The sequence below is a fragment of the Galleria mellonella genome, unplaced genomic scaffold (assembly GCF_026898425.1).
Source record: "Galleria mellonella isolate WM207_F2 unplaced genomic scaffold, CSIRO_AGI_GalMel_v1 utg38, whole genome shotgun sequence".
NCBI lineage: Eukaryota > Metazoa > Arthropoda > Insecta > Lepidoptera > Pyralidae > Galleria > Galleria mellonella.
In genome coordinates, this window is record NW_026442090.1 from 8761749 (window position 1) to 8778872 (window position 17124).

At 31.2% G+C, this 17124-nt stretch overlaps 1 protein-coding gene across 1 annotated transcript in view; it reads left to right on the forward strand.

Annotated features, from left to right (window-relative positions):
• The window catches only part of LOC113522753 (uncharacterized), a 71827-nt gene that overhangs the window by 46848 nt on the left and 7855 nt on the right, over window positions 1-17124 (forward strand). The window contains exons 5-9 of the mRNA XM_052897861.1: window positions 4659-4749; window positions 6012-6179; window positions 7560-7688; window positions 8336-8464; window positions 8876-9101. Of these exons, the coding sequence (XP_052753821.1) occupies window positions 4659-4749; window positions 6012-6179; window positions 7560-7688; window positions 8336-8464; window positions 8876-9101 (743 nt within the window). The remainder of the gene's footprint in view (window positions 1-4658; window positions 4750-6011; window positions 6180-7559; window positions 7689-8335; window positions 8465-8875; window positions 9102-17124) is intronic.

Here is a 17124-nt window from a genome sequence, read left to right on the forward strand (position 1 = left end):
TAGGGCCTTCTCTCTATTGCTCAGTGAAGTGAACCAAAGCCGATATTTTAAGCTACCGTAGATGCATATCTAAGTAATTGCGGAACTTTTACAAGTGCGCCTGCGGCGTGTTTGTCAGTGCATTTGTATTTTGTATGATTAATGCAGTGAACAAATTGAGGCTTCAAATCTACGTTAGGTGTACCAGAAATCAGTTCGCATCAGATCTGCCCATCTCCCTTTTAATCACTAGTTTAATGGCATAACACGGTTCGAAAGATTTATTATGCTAGTTGTGAAATCGAACCGCAATTCGATGTCATTAGTTGAAGGGCTATGTAGATTTATTACTTGTTTTTTTGTGTTTACAACTGTTTCAACACATATTGATGTATCAAATGTCTATTTGTTGAGTTATTAGAAAATTGTATAGAGGGAAATTATTAAAATTCCAAACAAAATTATTATAGTAACTTATAATAACTTTGTTTAGAATAGGATTACACGAGTATTATTGGATTTAGTTTAGTGAAACGAAGTATAAATCTTATATAAATTATGCTATAAACGTATTTACAAAGTCTAGATCAGTCTCTTTATTCCTTTAACCAATAGGGAAAGATTTTTTGTTTTTATCATTGATTTTTTTTCTAAAAGCATGATATGTGACCACATAGTTCTAAACAAATATAGGAAAAATTATGGTCCTAAATCTGATTAACTGAAAAGAGAATATTTTGCTCTTAATGGCTGTGTGTAACACTTAGTGCTTTTGCATGCTATAGTTAAAGGATCTGAAGTTACAAGACTAATGCGACACACCACGGTAACAGGCATTCCACAATGTTATTGGATTTATTCAAAAAATTATAAAAAAAAGATTTATTGGAACGGTTTATTCGACATCTTCTTCGATTTTGTGATATTATTTCTCCGCAATATATACACATAGGTAGGTGTATTAGAAGGTTTGTCTAACTGATTGCTCAACGCACATCGTAAACTACGATGGCGAGTTAGCGTGGGTTAAGCTGTGATAAACAGCTCGTGGGTCTATAAAACACATTAAAAGTTTAAACGTGTTTTATCAACACAATATATTCACTGATCTAAAATAAATTATTTACAAGACCACATAATAGGCGTACCTATTTATAATCCGAATAAGTACGAAATTATAGAATTGTTACATCACAGATTATTAGTAAAAGAGAATTGAGACACTTTAATGCTATTAGCAGTTAATGATAACATCTCGATCAAGATAACCACCGTAAATCTTTACTAGTGAAATATTAAAAACGCTCCAGAACATAAATAAAATACAAAATATCACGATGAACGGTAAATCGTGGCTCCGTTATCTGGTGCAGGCAAGTATAACGCTTGCGTTTAGTGACACTTTAATAGAATTAATGCAACTGCATTGCTGCACTCTTATTGATAGCAGGTTTCACTGCTACTGTAAATGATCATATCTTTAAAGCTGAACCTTCGTTGCTACGTTCTAATTGGATCACGACGAACTGTTTAACTTGGGAATGCATCTATGTAAAGGTGTAGCCTTTACCGAATGATTACGATAAATAGTGAATACCAAGTGTTTATACTAATAAGTAAATAGAGTTTGTACGTAATTTAATATTAGGTTAGTTTATTCTTTCTTTTATTTGTTATAGTATTTTCTATAAACAGCATGGACATCCCACATCTCCATCATCTCACCCAATTCTGCAGAGAAACAACAATTTGTCATTTAAAAACAACGAACATTTCATATAAATTTTCAATTCCATGCTTTCCAAAAATGCCGAATAGGGGCAAAGTAATAATAAGACAGACAATCCGAGTGCAGTCAGTGAATGTATGAGTAGTTCATATGCTATTTATAGTTCCGGATTTTTTTTGTTTATGTGAATTATATAAATAAGAGACAGTTATGTAATTCTATAGTATTATATTACTAAAACACTAGTAAATATAGAGCGAGCAGATTAGAGTCTTGTATAAGAATTGAAATTATATGTATATTAAATTAAATCTGTGTCAATTTACAATTTACTTAACGCGTTACTTACTAATATTCATATATATGTATAATTTTGTAGATTTACTTAGGATTAGATTTACTTATTTACTTACTTTTATTTACTTTTAGATTAGGGCGATTATACAATATTTACTTCCTGCATTAAATAATATTAATTATTTATGTTTTTGATATTTGTATAATTTTAAAACTTTATGGTACAAATAGACTGAATTTACAATACACTTCAAAAGAACGCAATAAACTTTTTAGAAATTAAAACCGTCAAAGTTAAGCTTATTTAGATTTAAGAAAGCACAAAAAAAATCTTTGCATGATAAACTTCGACCTAAAGTAATACTTTAAAATGTTTTTGATTGTATCGTTTCTAATCACAGCCACGGAATCCTACATAAAGTGTGGCCCGACTTGCTTTAGACTGGTTTTTAAGTTATTATAAATCATATAGGTACTGTGCACTCATTTCTTGATAGCAAAGCAATGTACTAATTGCATGCCATTCATTTGATTACGTACGAGAGATAAGATGGCGTGAAAGCATTAGCATCTTGTTTATTTTTATGTTATTTCTTTTTATATCGCCGCTAGATGTTTTATCACCATATCATATCACCTACAAAGAATTTGAACTGTGAACCTATTAGCGAGAGAGTGTTACTTATTTATTGTATTTAATTTACTTTTTTCTTTTGTAATTAGCACATCTGATTGCTGTAAAAACGTTAGGTCGGCTGCGTTAAACAACTATAATATTACCATCCTTGTTTATTAACGTAAAACGTTATGTTGGCACATTAATTAGAGAGCAGCAAGGAATAATGAGCTATTCAGATTCTCGGTCAATGACCATGTTGTGTAAGCTTTTTGTAAATATTATAAGTTATCAGATAATATTTTGTTTCAGTAAAAATTATCTATAATATGCAACAGGACAAGATATATAACGTATGTTAAACTAAAATATGCAATTTTTTTGGCCAAAATTACGAAAACTGCAATTATTTAATTATCCAACTAAGTTGATAATTATGACAAAATTAAAATTCTTCAAATAAAGAGCTGTATTTTATTTTAAAAATTGTATGAAGCTGGAATAGTCATTATTTATATATAAGAAAAAGTGGGCCAATTATACAAAATGAGTGCAATATCTACAATTTAGTATAGATATTTGTTGATAAGTATTCTGTATTATCTATCATGAAAAGAAAAAATATTAAAATTGAGTTATAACTTGAGAACATAGTAGCCGAATGGCGAAGGTGATGCGGTAGCATATCTAGTTACTGTTGATTCCGCACCGCCGTCCATCTGCAGTTCACGTCCTGGTGCAACGTCCTATCTACGTACTCCATGTTAGCTTGCTAGTAGCATATTATGACAGTAACGAGATATATCAAGATTTATCATTTTGTTGTCATGTGTAGAAATGTGGACGTAATGCATTGTACTTTGTGACATGTTATAGATAACAATCTATAAATGTAGAAATTGATAATTTATATAACTTTATTTGTTTGTTATCACAGCTTCAACGATTTATCCAAACATTATGAAATTGATATTTGATACAGACTATTTTTAATCTCGGTTAGTGACTATATCGTGACTACGTGGACGAAGTCACGGGTAAAAGTTAGTAAGTGAGCCGTCAGCTTATTTGCCTTACCATGTATCATATCAATCTGTTAGTTAATCTGTTAAAAATTAATGTTCTTTCCAATTTAATTCAAGACAATAATGCTAAGAAATACACATCGAACCTAGTATTTAATTAATTAATTGAATACACGAAACATTAAATATAATTGTTATTCAATCTTTGTAGTTACGCTGTCATTATTAAACCTCTGGAATTGTATATTTCCAATGAAGTACTCTTAAGTGCTAATGAAATCACGTAGGAATACGTTAAGTTAGTTAGACTAATGAGAACTTTACTATCTGTCTATTTAGAACTTCGTACTTATTTTTTTACGTACTATGAATAGAGATTAAGTATAATTTGTCATGATGCTTATAATTTTTTTTTTAATTTTTCGAAAAACCTATACTTAAGAAAACAGAAAAGATATTAAATATATTTAAATATAACATTTTGACAAACATACGATATATATGATCAAATTTGATTTTTTTTATGCTATCGTATGAATGAGGGTAGATACATGTATTTGAACGTACTAAATACAAATATTTATATCATTTAATAAATAAAATGAGTTTTCGCATATTAATACGATGCGGAAATTATAAGACAAAATAAATATAGAAGTAAAACGGAATTTCTCATAACTATTTCTCACGCAAAATTGTATGAAAAATTTGGTCCACTTTTCTAGAAGCATTTGTATGGAGACACTATCTATATAATCTAAGATCATGAATTAAAGAAGAAACATATTGGTATCTGAATATGTGAAAGCTTTAACTATAGGAGTTACTTAAATTGATAATATCAAAAATACTTTGGTGTTATCAATTTAACACAACTTCTGCTGTATTATATTGCAGATTAAATTACTTCCATTAAATATATTCAATAAGGTACCTCTAACACTCACCTACCAGTAAAACGATTAAAATTAATAAAAAATATGGGTATTAAAGCAAAAAATATTGTTTACAGTTTCGTGTTGAACCCCTTGACACCAGTGCAGGAGACGCGCTGTTTGCTGCAAAATGACACGCAAGCTAACAACCCCATGGCTACGCCGCAGGTATTACCACAGATTGCTAATTTCTACTTTACTTGAGAAAATCACCGGGTGTATAATAGACCTAAATGAACTGTTGCAGCAAACTGCTAGGAGGCATATATTTTAATAACATTGTTAGAATAAAAGCTTGCTTATAATTGTTAAAGAAATATCAAAAAGTATGATTGGTATAATTGAAAAACGAAAACATACTGTGTCGATTTCAAATAATAAACAGAGACAAGATTATAATCTAGAATAAAATATTATTGTAGATTTAAAGAATCGTATATTTTAAATTGTAGCCAATTCGATTGTTTACTATTAAAATGGTAGAAGTGAATATCTCTGACCACCCAATTCGGGATTAGATGGAGTGTCAACATATTATTGTTTTATTTTATTTTTATGTTATTTATTATTAATTTACAAAGCAGTTTCGTTAATTTTTGTGTTAATATATTTGTTCAAGTTAAAGGAAGAAATAATTAAAATTAACTAATTGTTGTATAGGTATATAATTTAGAATAAAAAATGTATATGTTATAAAATTAAATAATATTTTATAGCACCAAAAGTACAAATGTGTTAACTTCATAGAGCAGTTTAATAGTAAATTAAATCTTAAGTTCGATAGCATGTGCCGGCTTTTCTTGATACTGCCAATTAGCATGGCGACTCAGAGAGATTGCATTTACAATTTAGATTATATCGGCCATTGATCGCATGGAAATCTAATAAGAACAATATTTTGTAACTGTTCAAGAAAGTGGTACATTGTAATCGTTTTAACGAAATGAAGAGTCTATATTACCTTGTAGTATAAGTCATGTAAATCAGTAACGATTACAAATGAAATATCTGCCGGTTTAAATGGTCCGTGTAATTCAGTGTCGATAACAGTTAATAATGAATAATAGTATAATAGACTTTCGATTTCGCGATCTTTAAAGTTGCACATGAGTGAATTATTTGTAAATGCAACGTTTATTAGAATAGATTTTTTTTTAAATATTTCTTTTATATAACTTGAAACGGAAAAGAAACAACCCATCTGTAGGAAAATAGTAACTGTACAAAGGATATTACAATGCGTTAAAATGTTATGTATCTATAATTCCGTATCTTATAATTTAATTGTCATATATCATTGTATAAACAGAAATATTATGTTTAGTGGAAGAAAAACGAGTGAGATATAGGTGCAGGTACTATTTTGTATAAAGTCTATCTGGACATTAAATACTTGTTAAGATTGTGATACCATTTTCATTTTGTGACAGCGTGCCGTGAATACTTATTATATGGTGAAACTTCAAGTGAGGACGGAAAGTGTATGCCTTCGACCATGGGCATTTGAACGAGTACCCGGTAAAGCTCTACGGGGTCTTGACAATACTATCATATACACATCTACGAAGGAGGCCTGCCTTGCAGCGTGTCTTAATGAGGTACTGTATCATATTACATAGGTAGATTATTGTTATTATATTATATTGAATTAGAAGGACGTACCACGAGTATACAGCGTTCAGTTTACATCTTGTTATGTAAGATTCAACTAAGATTGGTATATTAAGATTATTTTGTTAGGGAGGTTTAGCCTCTTAAAAAGACATTATTTACTCCCAATCCTATCTTTGAATATAGTAAAAAGTTCCGTTTGCATTGGGATAGGCACCAGACAATTCTGAGATGGGCAATGTTGACCCAGCTTTAAATACTATAGGCGTATTGAGCAAAATTAACTTTAATCTAATTTGTAGTTTGGTTTGTCATCCTTTCAATTTACATTATTTCCATATTTTTTCACATGGCACATGCCCGAAAAAATGTGACATCTTTTTTCGTTTTTAAATTGGTACGTTTATTAGAATTAACTTACTCTTGCTCTACTGTAGTAATAACTTGGTCTGCTTACTTTATGCAAGATGAACCTCGCAAAAGTGTGCACTGCGCCGAATCTGCATTTCGACCGCATTTATTCCACTTTCATTTTCTTTTTACATATCCAACTCTCGCTACGATACAATACAATAGGTTGGAGACAACTATGCAGTTGTAAAGCCGGCTACGCTTTTTGACTTAAATTGCGGCTACTCACTTCATAACGGCATTCATTCTATGACCAGCATTCACTCTTCTTTCTCTTATTTTTCATCGTAACTGAATTCTCATTAAATCGAGCTATACAATTTTATTCACTTGTACCAATATTTACCACAAGTTTGCAGTGTGACAATCACTTTATAAAGTTAGTATTTATTGTCAAATATAGGTATCAGTTGTTTCGTCTTCTATGCAGTTATAAGCATTGCCTAGATCGACAACGCTGTACCGTCGCCTCCGCAATGTAATTTACCGTTTATCTATTCAATTTATATTTTATGGTTTCGCCCTAGTTGGTTGTACTATTCAAGATATAGGTAAAATGATAGGGGCATGTTTATTACGTCCGGATAACTTTGTAGACAAAAGAGCCACATTTGAAATCCGTTAGAAAAGTCTAGATTGTTATCTGTGTATTCTAATTACTGTGTTACATATACTCTATGAGATTATGGTGTACAGAAAACTGGAGGTCAAATATTAACTATGAAATAGTAGTAAGGTAGCATTGGAAAAGTAAATAGAGCATGCAAAACATTCTGGACCTATCATTGGATTAATAAAAAAGTACATTTATTGATAGCTATGTTCTATATATATAGGCTTTTCCCGTGTTGTGCCTTTGCGACTTCATTTTGCCGATTCTTTGGGCTATATCGGTTATGATTTATGTATTTTATGATAATGTATTATCTACTTAAATATTCATTTTATCCATACAGAAGCGGTACGCTTGTCGGTCAGCAGAGTACGAATATGGAAGTATGAGGTGCGCACTTAGTGACTCCGACAGGCGCACAGGTCAACATTTCGTACAACTTGTCGACACTCCTGGTACAGATTATTTTGAGGTAACCATCTTGGAATTGAGTTTAATATATTTATGTATATATTTATAGCTAACATAAGAACTATATGATTGAGTAATGATGACCAACCCCATAGTGACAGTTTTTTTTAAAGAAATTCCAAGAGGTGAAAATTCTAATAAAATAGAAAAAAAACAGGTTTTATTATTTTTTTGCGTGTATATTGCACAATTGGGTGAAAATGCCAATTTTCTTAGTCCTTTTTATTTTAAAAAAATTACTCCTGCTTTCATTTCATATTAAGTTTTTTAAGACTAAAGTATATGATGTAGATGTATGTTTTATAAAAAGATATAGGTAGTATTAGCAAGATCATCTTGACTAATTTTCACAAACAAAAATTATTTTTGTATTTTGTAAGGCGTCTGCTTATTGAAAATGAATATACGTATTGTTACAATCGAAAGTTTTGTTTTTTTTTGCCGAGTAAAACTTTAAATTACGATACTAGCTTTAGGATTCTTGTTACTTTTCGCATAATTCTATAGTGTTTTCTAGTGATTGTTCTCAGTAAATGTTAACAACTTTACTGCAGAACGCTCGAGTCGTATTGTAAAATAAACATGTCAGTTAGTATTATTACTGTTGTTGTGAGTTATTTTAGCTGATTGTGTATGTGTGTGGTCCAGAATCTGTGCCTGAAGGCGTCTCAAGCGTGCAAGGGGCAGCGAGTATTCACCGCACCTCGTGTCGGCGTCGCCGAGGATAAAGTCGCGCAGTATGCGGGATTGCATTATTACACCGACAAGGAATTACAGGTAATTTCTGCTAGTACTACACACATTATTCGCATTTCAATTGCTAATTTTATTGCCATTGCAATAGTATTTTGAAAAATATATCACAATATTATCAAGAAATATGAATCATTATTATTAATAATAACTTTAACTTCACTCACTTCTTTTAAATTACATTACAGACTTTTATATGTGTTTTACTATTAATTGTTTTTAAGTCGGAACGGATATCTAGTAATACATAATTTAATATACTGTCCTCTATTACTATTATATTATTTAGTATCATCTTGTTTATTGTTGAATATTGTAAATCAATGGAAATATCTCATTATTAATCTAAGCCGCGATGCGACGTGGCCATCGTACGTGACTTTTACACGCACTTTGCAACTTTGTATAAAAACACAATTTGTATTCCCTACACAGGTGACATCGGAAAGTGGCTGTCGGCTCGCTTGTGAGATTGAATCAGAGTTCCTATGTCGGTCGTATTTGTACCTCGGAGCTCCTCACTCTACTACGTACAACTGTCGGCTATACCATTTGGACCACCACACTTTGCCTGATGGCCCGTCAGCGTACTTAAACACCGAGCGACCATTGATTGACGACGGGGAACCAATCGGAAAATATTTCGAGAACTTCTGCGAGAGTGAGTATTTTTTTGTTTACTACAATTACAGACAAAAACATCACAACAGTAAATGTTTTTTCTTTCTGTATTGGAAATGATCTTTCTGGGCTTTTTTATATTGGTCTTTAGTTTTTTAGTTGCTGTAGGTATATTAACAGTTATAATAGTATGATAATAGTGTTTTTACTGATCGTTATACGTTATTATGCAAAAAATAGAAGATTAACATTCTACAACTTGAAAAGAAAACATCGTATAGAACTACAACATAACAAAAAACTTATTTGTTTATAACATAAAGATTTACTATACTATACATATAATAGAAATGTAGATCTTAGCGCAATAATCATTCATTATGTAAATGCGGCATTAAATTTCTTAATAAGTGAAAATCTGTTATGTCCATGGTACTGCTCATGTCTATAGACGATGGTTACCACTTCCCATCAGGTGAGCTGTCACCTTATTTGCTATTCTAAGTTGCATAAAACAAAATTGCGTCGCGATATTAGCTCACACTAATCTTCGAAACCGCTTAATGGATTTTAGTGATATAATAAATGTATATTGTTTGTTCCGAGAGCTACAAGAGAGATAGGATAGTTTATATCTTAATAAAAAAAATATCCGCTAAATGGTGGTAGGAGGTAAAACAACTATAGTTGACGAAGAGACTGTGATAAGAGATCAATGGAGAATAAAAGTGTTCATATTGTATTTTTGACATCCGGATAGGGTAATCTAGAAAAATCCTTAATCTAAGAGAGAAAATCAATTATAAGTCAAAGAACTTAAGTGAAAAGATTATCTTTAGTAAGATTACCGTTAAATTGATTTAAAAAACAAACACATTATGTGATAATAAAACGTATGCAATTAATAGTATTTACAGATGATGATGATAAAATTCTTCTATTAAGAACCTTTCTATTAAGAATGCAGTCTTGGTAATGACACTCGTAATAGTGTACTGTACAATTAGCTTATAATAATGGTTTCTAGGACATTGCAGTTGTGGGCTTCGACGAGTCGTGCGTTAACCTCTGAGATTTAACGACGCGGTGAAATGTAAACAATTATTACTTAAGTTTCTTTAGCAGTTTCGCTTCTTGGATTTGTACAAGCATACTCAAATTATACAGTAACAATATACCTACGGAAATAGTTATCTATCTGTCAGTTCTCTAAGGGCATATAAATCTATTAACAATGTGTTTAATTTCCAATTAGTATTAGCTTTGTGCACAAATGCAATTTATATATTGGAATTAATAATTTAGTACAGGAGAAAAAAATATTGCTTGTTAATATAGTTAAAAAATAAGTATTTAAATAGAGTTAATATAGTATCTATTTATATATTGTTTGTAGTTTTTTTAATGATATACTATAGGTATAATAAAATTTCACCAAGTTTACTTCTTTATAATAAAATTTTTGTTGGTGGTTTGCAACAGTATTCAAGACTTTCTGTTAAGAAAAAGAATGCTAAAGAGGTAATCAGAAGTAGCGAAGATATCGTAACATGATAACATAGACATAATTACATAATAAATTAGACAACGTCTCTCTTTTTGAAGTCAGTTAAAAACTTATATAAGTATATGAAATACTTATTAATTACGTATCAGTATCATTATTATCACCAAATCAGTTGTTAACTGTCCACTGCTGAACAAGGCCCACTAAAATTAAAATCCACCATAAGGGGGATTTTGCCAATAGTTGCCATGTTTAGCAGGTGAGTTGGTAACCGCAGTTAGGCTTTGGTGATGTTATATGAAGGACACTCTTGTTCATCCTTCGACTATTAAGTTCCATTAGTCGTCCACAGAAAATTACGTATCAGTACCTGACATATCAGAATACTAAATTACTATTATCTACATTATTATGAAATAAATAAGTACTTTTTTATCGGTGAATGATTAAGTTTATCGAGGTATCAAAATAATTTATATGAGTTCGTAAAGTATTTGACAATATAATTCATTATTATTTATTTTCGAATCTAATTCCGTTTTTTATTATAGTGTCGTATCTTGCACTGGACAATAAAATGTCCGCAAGTATATCTGTTTACGTACCGGCATTCGAAATGGAATGACAGCCGGCATGGTAGCTCGGGTGTGGTAACCATTAACCACGTAACGCATTTGCGACGTATGCGCACTTTTTGTCACGGTAGCAATCAGCGCAACGCGCAGTACTGTTACAGGCGTGTCGTTAATGCCGTAGTTTGATGTTATTATCTAAGAAGTAAAATTGCTGTTTATGGAGCATTTCTTTTTAAGTAACTTCAAAAAGGAGAATGTTCAATTGGCCTGTATTTTTTGTATATTACGTGATATTTTACCTATATAGTTTTTTATATATGTGTGGCAAATTTATATATATCAGTCAATCAGTTTTAATTATTGCGCGCATGAGAATTACAGGACGCTGAACTTTGTATTTACGTTTCATGTATACGACAACGATAAGGTATCCATTAATATAGTTGTGAGTTAGTCTTCTAAAGCGCTAAACCGATTTTAATAATTATTTCTGCATTCGTTTGCGTTATCATTTTTTACAGATCGAAATGGATGACCGTTCTCTGTTTCCTCTTACTATACAAAAACATTATCATTAATATCAAAAGCGTAAATCAAAACAAATCATCCAGCAGTACAATTATTATTCATCGGTAAACCTGAGAACAGATACGTTGATATTATCTTAGGCAACGATTACACAAGCACTGCGTCGGTGGTCCGCTATTGCAGCTCGAGTGTTAACTATTTAGTCTCTTCCAATATCTTTTTCTTTGTGACATGTTGTAAAAAGAATTAATTTTTAATATATTTCCTTGTATTAATTCCCTTATAATAATTTTAATTGGAAATAAGTAGATTTTTTTAGAAGAATGATGTCATATTATCAAACCTGGTCCAAAGGAATTTATACTAAGATCCATTTAGATATTAATAAGATTATGATTTTGATATAAAACAAGAAATCACAGTTACTTATTCCTTGGTTTTGATGATAACATTTTTTTACAGAATTATGCTTAAACCTGTTTTTAAATAAAATGGTCCAATCCTTTGGAAGTTATACGACAGAACGGCTGAATTTATACTTCCCTTTGTATCGGGGGTTCATGAAAGAAAAAAGTAAGATACGTAAATTAAGTAAAACCATGCGATATTGAATCAATTAAAAGTGAATTAAAAGCGATAGAACGATATAAATCTTTATAATAACACCATTACCGACGTTCCAACGGACGTTAATTGTTATACGAGTAATTCAAGCTTCTCACCTCGACAGCGTGAGAACTTCACTTGAATTGTATCTATACCAGTTTTTTTCGCACTATACAGATTAGATATTTAAATATAATACGAGCTTATACAGTAAAAACTTATTTACGGATCGATAGTAGTAGTGGTTACCCCGTTAACGTTTTGAGAATAACATGAAGCAAAAACTTGAACTACCGAGATTACTGATTCTTATCATAACCGCAGAAAGTTCTTTAAACTGTATACGAGTTTGATACACTGTTGTACCTAACTGGGTATCTTCCTCTATACTATTTTTGATCGTATCATAACTTTACCTCATATTTTTTTTCTTAAATCTAGCTCATATTACAAGATCTGTGTTCGAATATGCCAGGTCTCTAAGGAATCTAGGGAGTAAAATTTTTACGAGAAAATGACTTTGATGGAGCTTAACCTTCAAGTGACTTGGGGTTGTAAAACACTATAATAAACAACAACGGAAATATAAACATTTGTTTTTAGAAGTATATTTATGTGTTATGAGTCTTTATTGTGGGGGAAATAGTAAAATAAACGGGATGCGCCCTCTCCCACAGATTTTACCACCTATAATTTTGAGAAATATTTTGTAATAACAAGTAAGGCCTTCTGAAAACAGATACTTGGGCCACGCATCCCTTATACATTCGGATATAAAAACTCACACATATTTTATCCGACACACCATACATTATGTAACCAATAAAATTCACTATGTATCTAATAAATCATCCTATGAACAAGACATAGAATTATAAATATGGAAATAATATCCACGTCTAGACTGGGGTCAGGGTCAAAAGGGTCGATGTGCCTTAATCGAGAACTCATCGATCACAAGAAGATCGTGAACTCCGATCTATGCACAATCGATTCGCAGTTCAAGAACTTGTTACCGGCTACGACAATTTAGCAATATGCTGTCAAGAGCTCTTGAGCTATCTATCGACTTTTCAAGCGACATCCAAAAGTAAACTTTTTGAACAGGATCTCAATTCATTTGAACTTTTTTTGTGGGTATGGTCCATAATTATATCATTATTTATGAAACGATTAACAATTTTATTTGCAACGATTACTCTCATATTTGTATCATATTAATTTTTTTTTGCTTAAAGCTGTTTATATTTCCTATTTACTGAGTTCAACGTTGAATAAATTATAAATGAATTGTTAAAACATTAATTTATTTGTAGACATTATGTATTTCCTACATGGAATGACGGTAAAAGCAGCGGTAAGAAACGCTATATATTTTATAAAATAATTTTACATACAAGTTTAACTTTGTATACGAAAAATTTATTGAATAGATAAAGTATAGTGTAAGTAGATATTAAATAATAATTATTTGTCGATGATCAAAATTAATAAAAATATGAAATTATTATTAATTGAGAACATTACAGAAATAACTAAAACCGTTTTATTTTACTAGTTTAGAATGTAAAATTAGCAAAAAACATTGCGTGAGAAACCTGCCTATTATTGTATGGTATGACTTTTTCAATTATAAGATTTTGTATGAATACGATTTTGTGATAACGATTCAGTTGACCAAAACTTACAAATAGACAATAGTAATAAATAAATTAAAATTCATAAGTAGGTAACAGTCTTGTACAAGTATGATCTCCATATATCTCCACCAGATGTTCGTTCCGGCATAATGCGTTGACTGCTACCCCATTACGCTACTCGTCTACTAGTATCTCATAGTTTAGATTCCATCTAACTGTCGGCTTCGCTGTACGAAGCGCATGGTACTTAAAGATAATAAACTAGTCAGATATTTTCCTTTTAAAACCGTTACTATGAAATGTAATCCTACATTTCGCCTTTCATAATGGATAAATGTAGTTACGGTGTTTACTATATCTGTTGATGGTCAAATTGTGAGAGTAACCATAGGATAAGCATCTAAGTTTAAATTGTTGTTATTTTAAACAGTTATTCGTGGTATAAAATATTCATATTTAGTATTCGTAACTGCGATTGAAATATATGCGTAACATTAAGTTATTGTTAGTGAAATATACAAGAACTATTTGGTTTACAATACCCATAAAGTGTTACTTAATAAAGCAATTGTTTATAAAGAAACAATATTAAAAAGAAACTCTGTAGTTATTTTAATTATCAATAGCATATGGTTTATTTGCTAGTGTATTGAAAAAATCGGACTAATACTCTTAGAGTTAATAGTTGCACGTTAAGAACGTTTATCACGAATCGTTTAGCTTCTTATTTGTTATTTATTTACGCTAAATGGCCAACGTTATTGATGATACGTTTGAATAATTTCGTTAGTTATGTTTACAATGAGAGAATATGCTGAATCATGACAATAGTCTTCTGCATTTCGATGCAAAAACTATCAAAGCGCCGGCTAGGCTTTGTTATAAGTGCCCGAATGATGACGGACGGTGGCAGCCGCGCTCGTGCGTGCCTTTATAACGGTGATCATACACGGGTTGAATGGATTTTTTGTTGCGTCCGTGAGATCGGTTTCGTCTTGGTCCAGCCCTAATTCGACAATAATTGAATCACGACGGATATGGAACGCTAGATAGAGCCTGCAAACAGACACCAATTTAATTTGCGTCGCTCCTTAGTTCGCAGTATCAAATCATACCTACACGCGAGGAAAACCCGTTACGCAATTAATAAGAAACTTATGTTGTGTGTGGTCGGTAATTGCACGTTAGGATTATATTTAATTTAATATAGTTTGCTCCATAGGATTAGTATAACGAAGTATTAATAGACATTCTGTGGTTATATGTGATAGCATAACGGCCTTGCTCGGCCTTGCCATCGGCGAGCGGTGAGCGATTAATACCGGTCAGTGCCCCCAAGGCATTTATTGATATTTAAACATTGCATACAAATGTATTCTCTTGGTTGAATACGATTAATTGAAGCAACGGTAATGCCCAAATACATGAAAAATGCAATTTATTGTCAGACCGTCTATCGTTGAGATATTTTATTTCTTCTTATTCTTTAGAAAATTTTAAGCAGCGTTTAATATTCTTCTATGCTTAAATTTTAATATTAACTATTTAATATTATCTATTTCAACTTTAGTTTATTTATATATTACATAATTCAAATATATAACGCAGGGGCAACATACGTAACTATTGTTTAGTTTTACCGTGTACCTGAAGAATTGTTTGTAGGTATCTATTGTATCAATTGCCTAAATGTACCTGTTTACATTTTTATTTATAAGTATATATAATAAACGTTTTCCAATATATACTTTGAGACTTATAAGGACAGTTTTATTGCATTATAATCAAACACCATATTAAATATTTCTTACAATGACTCTATCTGCATTTAAGTGATATTACTGTTAATACGTGATACCCCTAAATTTAAATTTGAATAATTAAGAAGTTACATCGAATGTAATTTTATTAAGTGTAGTGTCAACGAAATACCTGTGAAGAAATCTAATTGGGTTTAAATTTATTCTGGGCACCAGTAGGATAACGGCACGTATCTTTGTAACAACATGCCTACGGTCGGAACCCTGTTCGATATCCAACAGGACCGTTATCGCCTTTCGCGGACACTTCCGAGCACGCTGCTCCTACACCGCATTTAGTTCTAAACCCTACAATCTATTTATGTTTATATAAGTAGCTTACTCTAGTAGTACAGTGCTGCCTACGCGTCTCTGTCTAAAAACTTGTTCCTCTGTATCTCTTTTCGTTCTTTGGTTTTTGAAATCCTTTATATATTTTATTTTTGATAGTAGTTTCTCTTTGGTACTACTTCACAACATTTCATGAGAATGTTCGTTATAAGATTTATAAGTACTATCGTCGTAGGATTACATTTTATATATTGCTCCTATTCCTACTGGAACTGATATGTATTGTTGATATTCACTTATATCTGATACGATAGATTATAAACCGTTCCTTGGTTTGTTTTTATTTTTATAAACTAACAGAGAATAATGCGAGCGTGGGAATTTGTAGATCGGTTTTATGATCCGTTGAAGCGTTGCAAATATGCCGATTGATGCAACCAAGTCAACGACTTTGCTAACCTCGGTAATATGAGTAAATATTATGTAATAGAGTACTGTTGGTAATGATTAACATAATGAAGGAATATTTTCATGAGTTTGTATTATATTAATTTTATTAAGGTTACCAAACCATATCCTTCGGAAAATTAGGTTTTAGTAAAGTTTACAATGTTTATTTAATACCTACTAGTGTTACTACTAGGTACTTTATTATATTACTATTTCTCTTGACACTTTAATGGTATCTACTTTAAAGTTAGAAATAAATTACGTTATAAAGTTAAGAGTCAAAGGAAAATATGATGTTATAATTTCATTCGTATATTCGCTGGAAAACGTGAAAATAAATTACATTGAGACTAGGCAAGGAAGTATTCTCATAGCAAGTACTTGCCATAGTCTTTATGGCGTGCGAGATTTATTGTGATTTGTGCCAATAAAGGCAGTCGCTCGTTTGTGAGTCACTGATTTATACGACAATAAATATAACGAGACAGTAAAAACTAATTTGCGTTTCGTGCTCCCAGCTTTGGAATTGTAAAACAAACTTGACGAAGTCTCTCCACATAATAGCTTGTGCGTACAGTAATAAATCATTTTATAAACTTAAAATAAATAATGTATCCACATTATCTCCTCATCCATCCAAGGATGTCATTATGATAATGGGATAGAC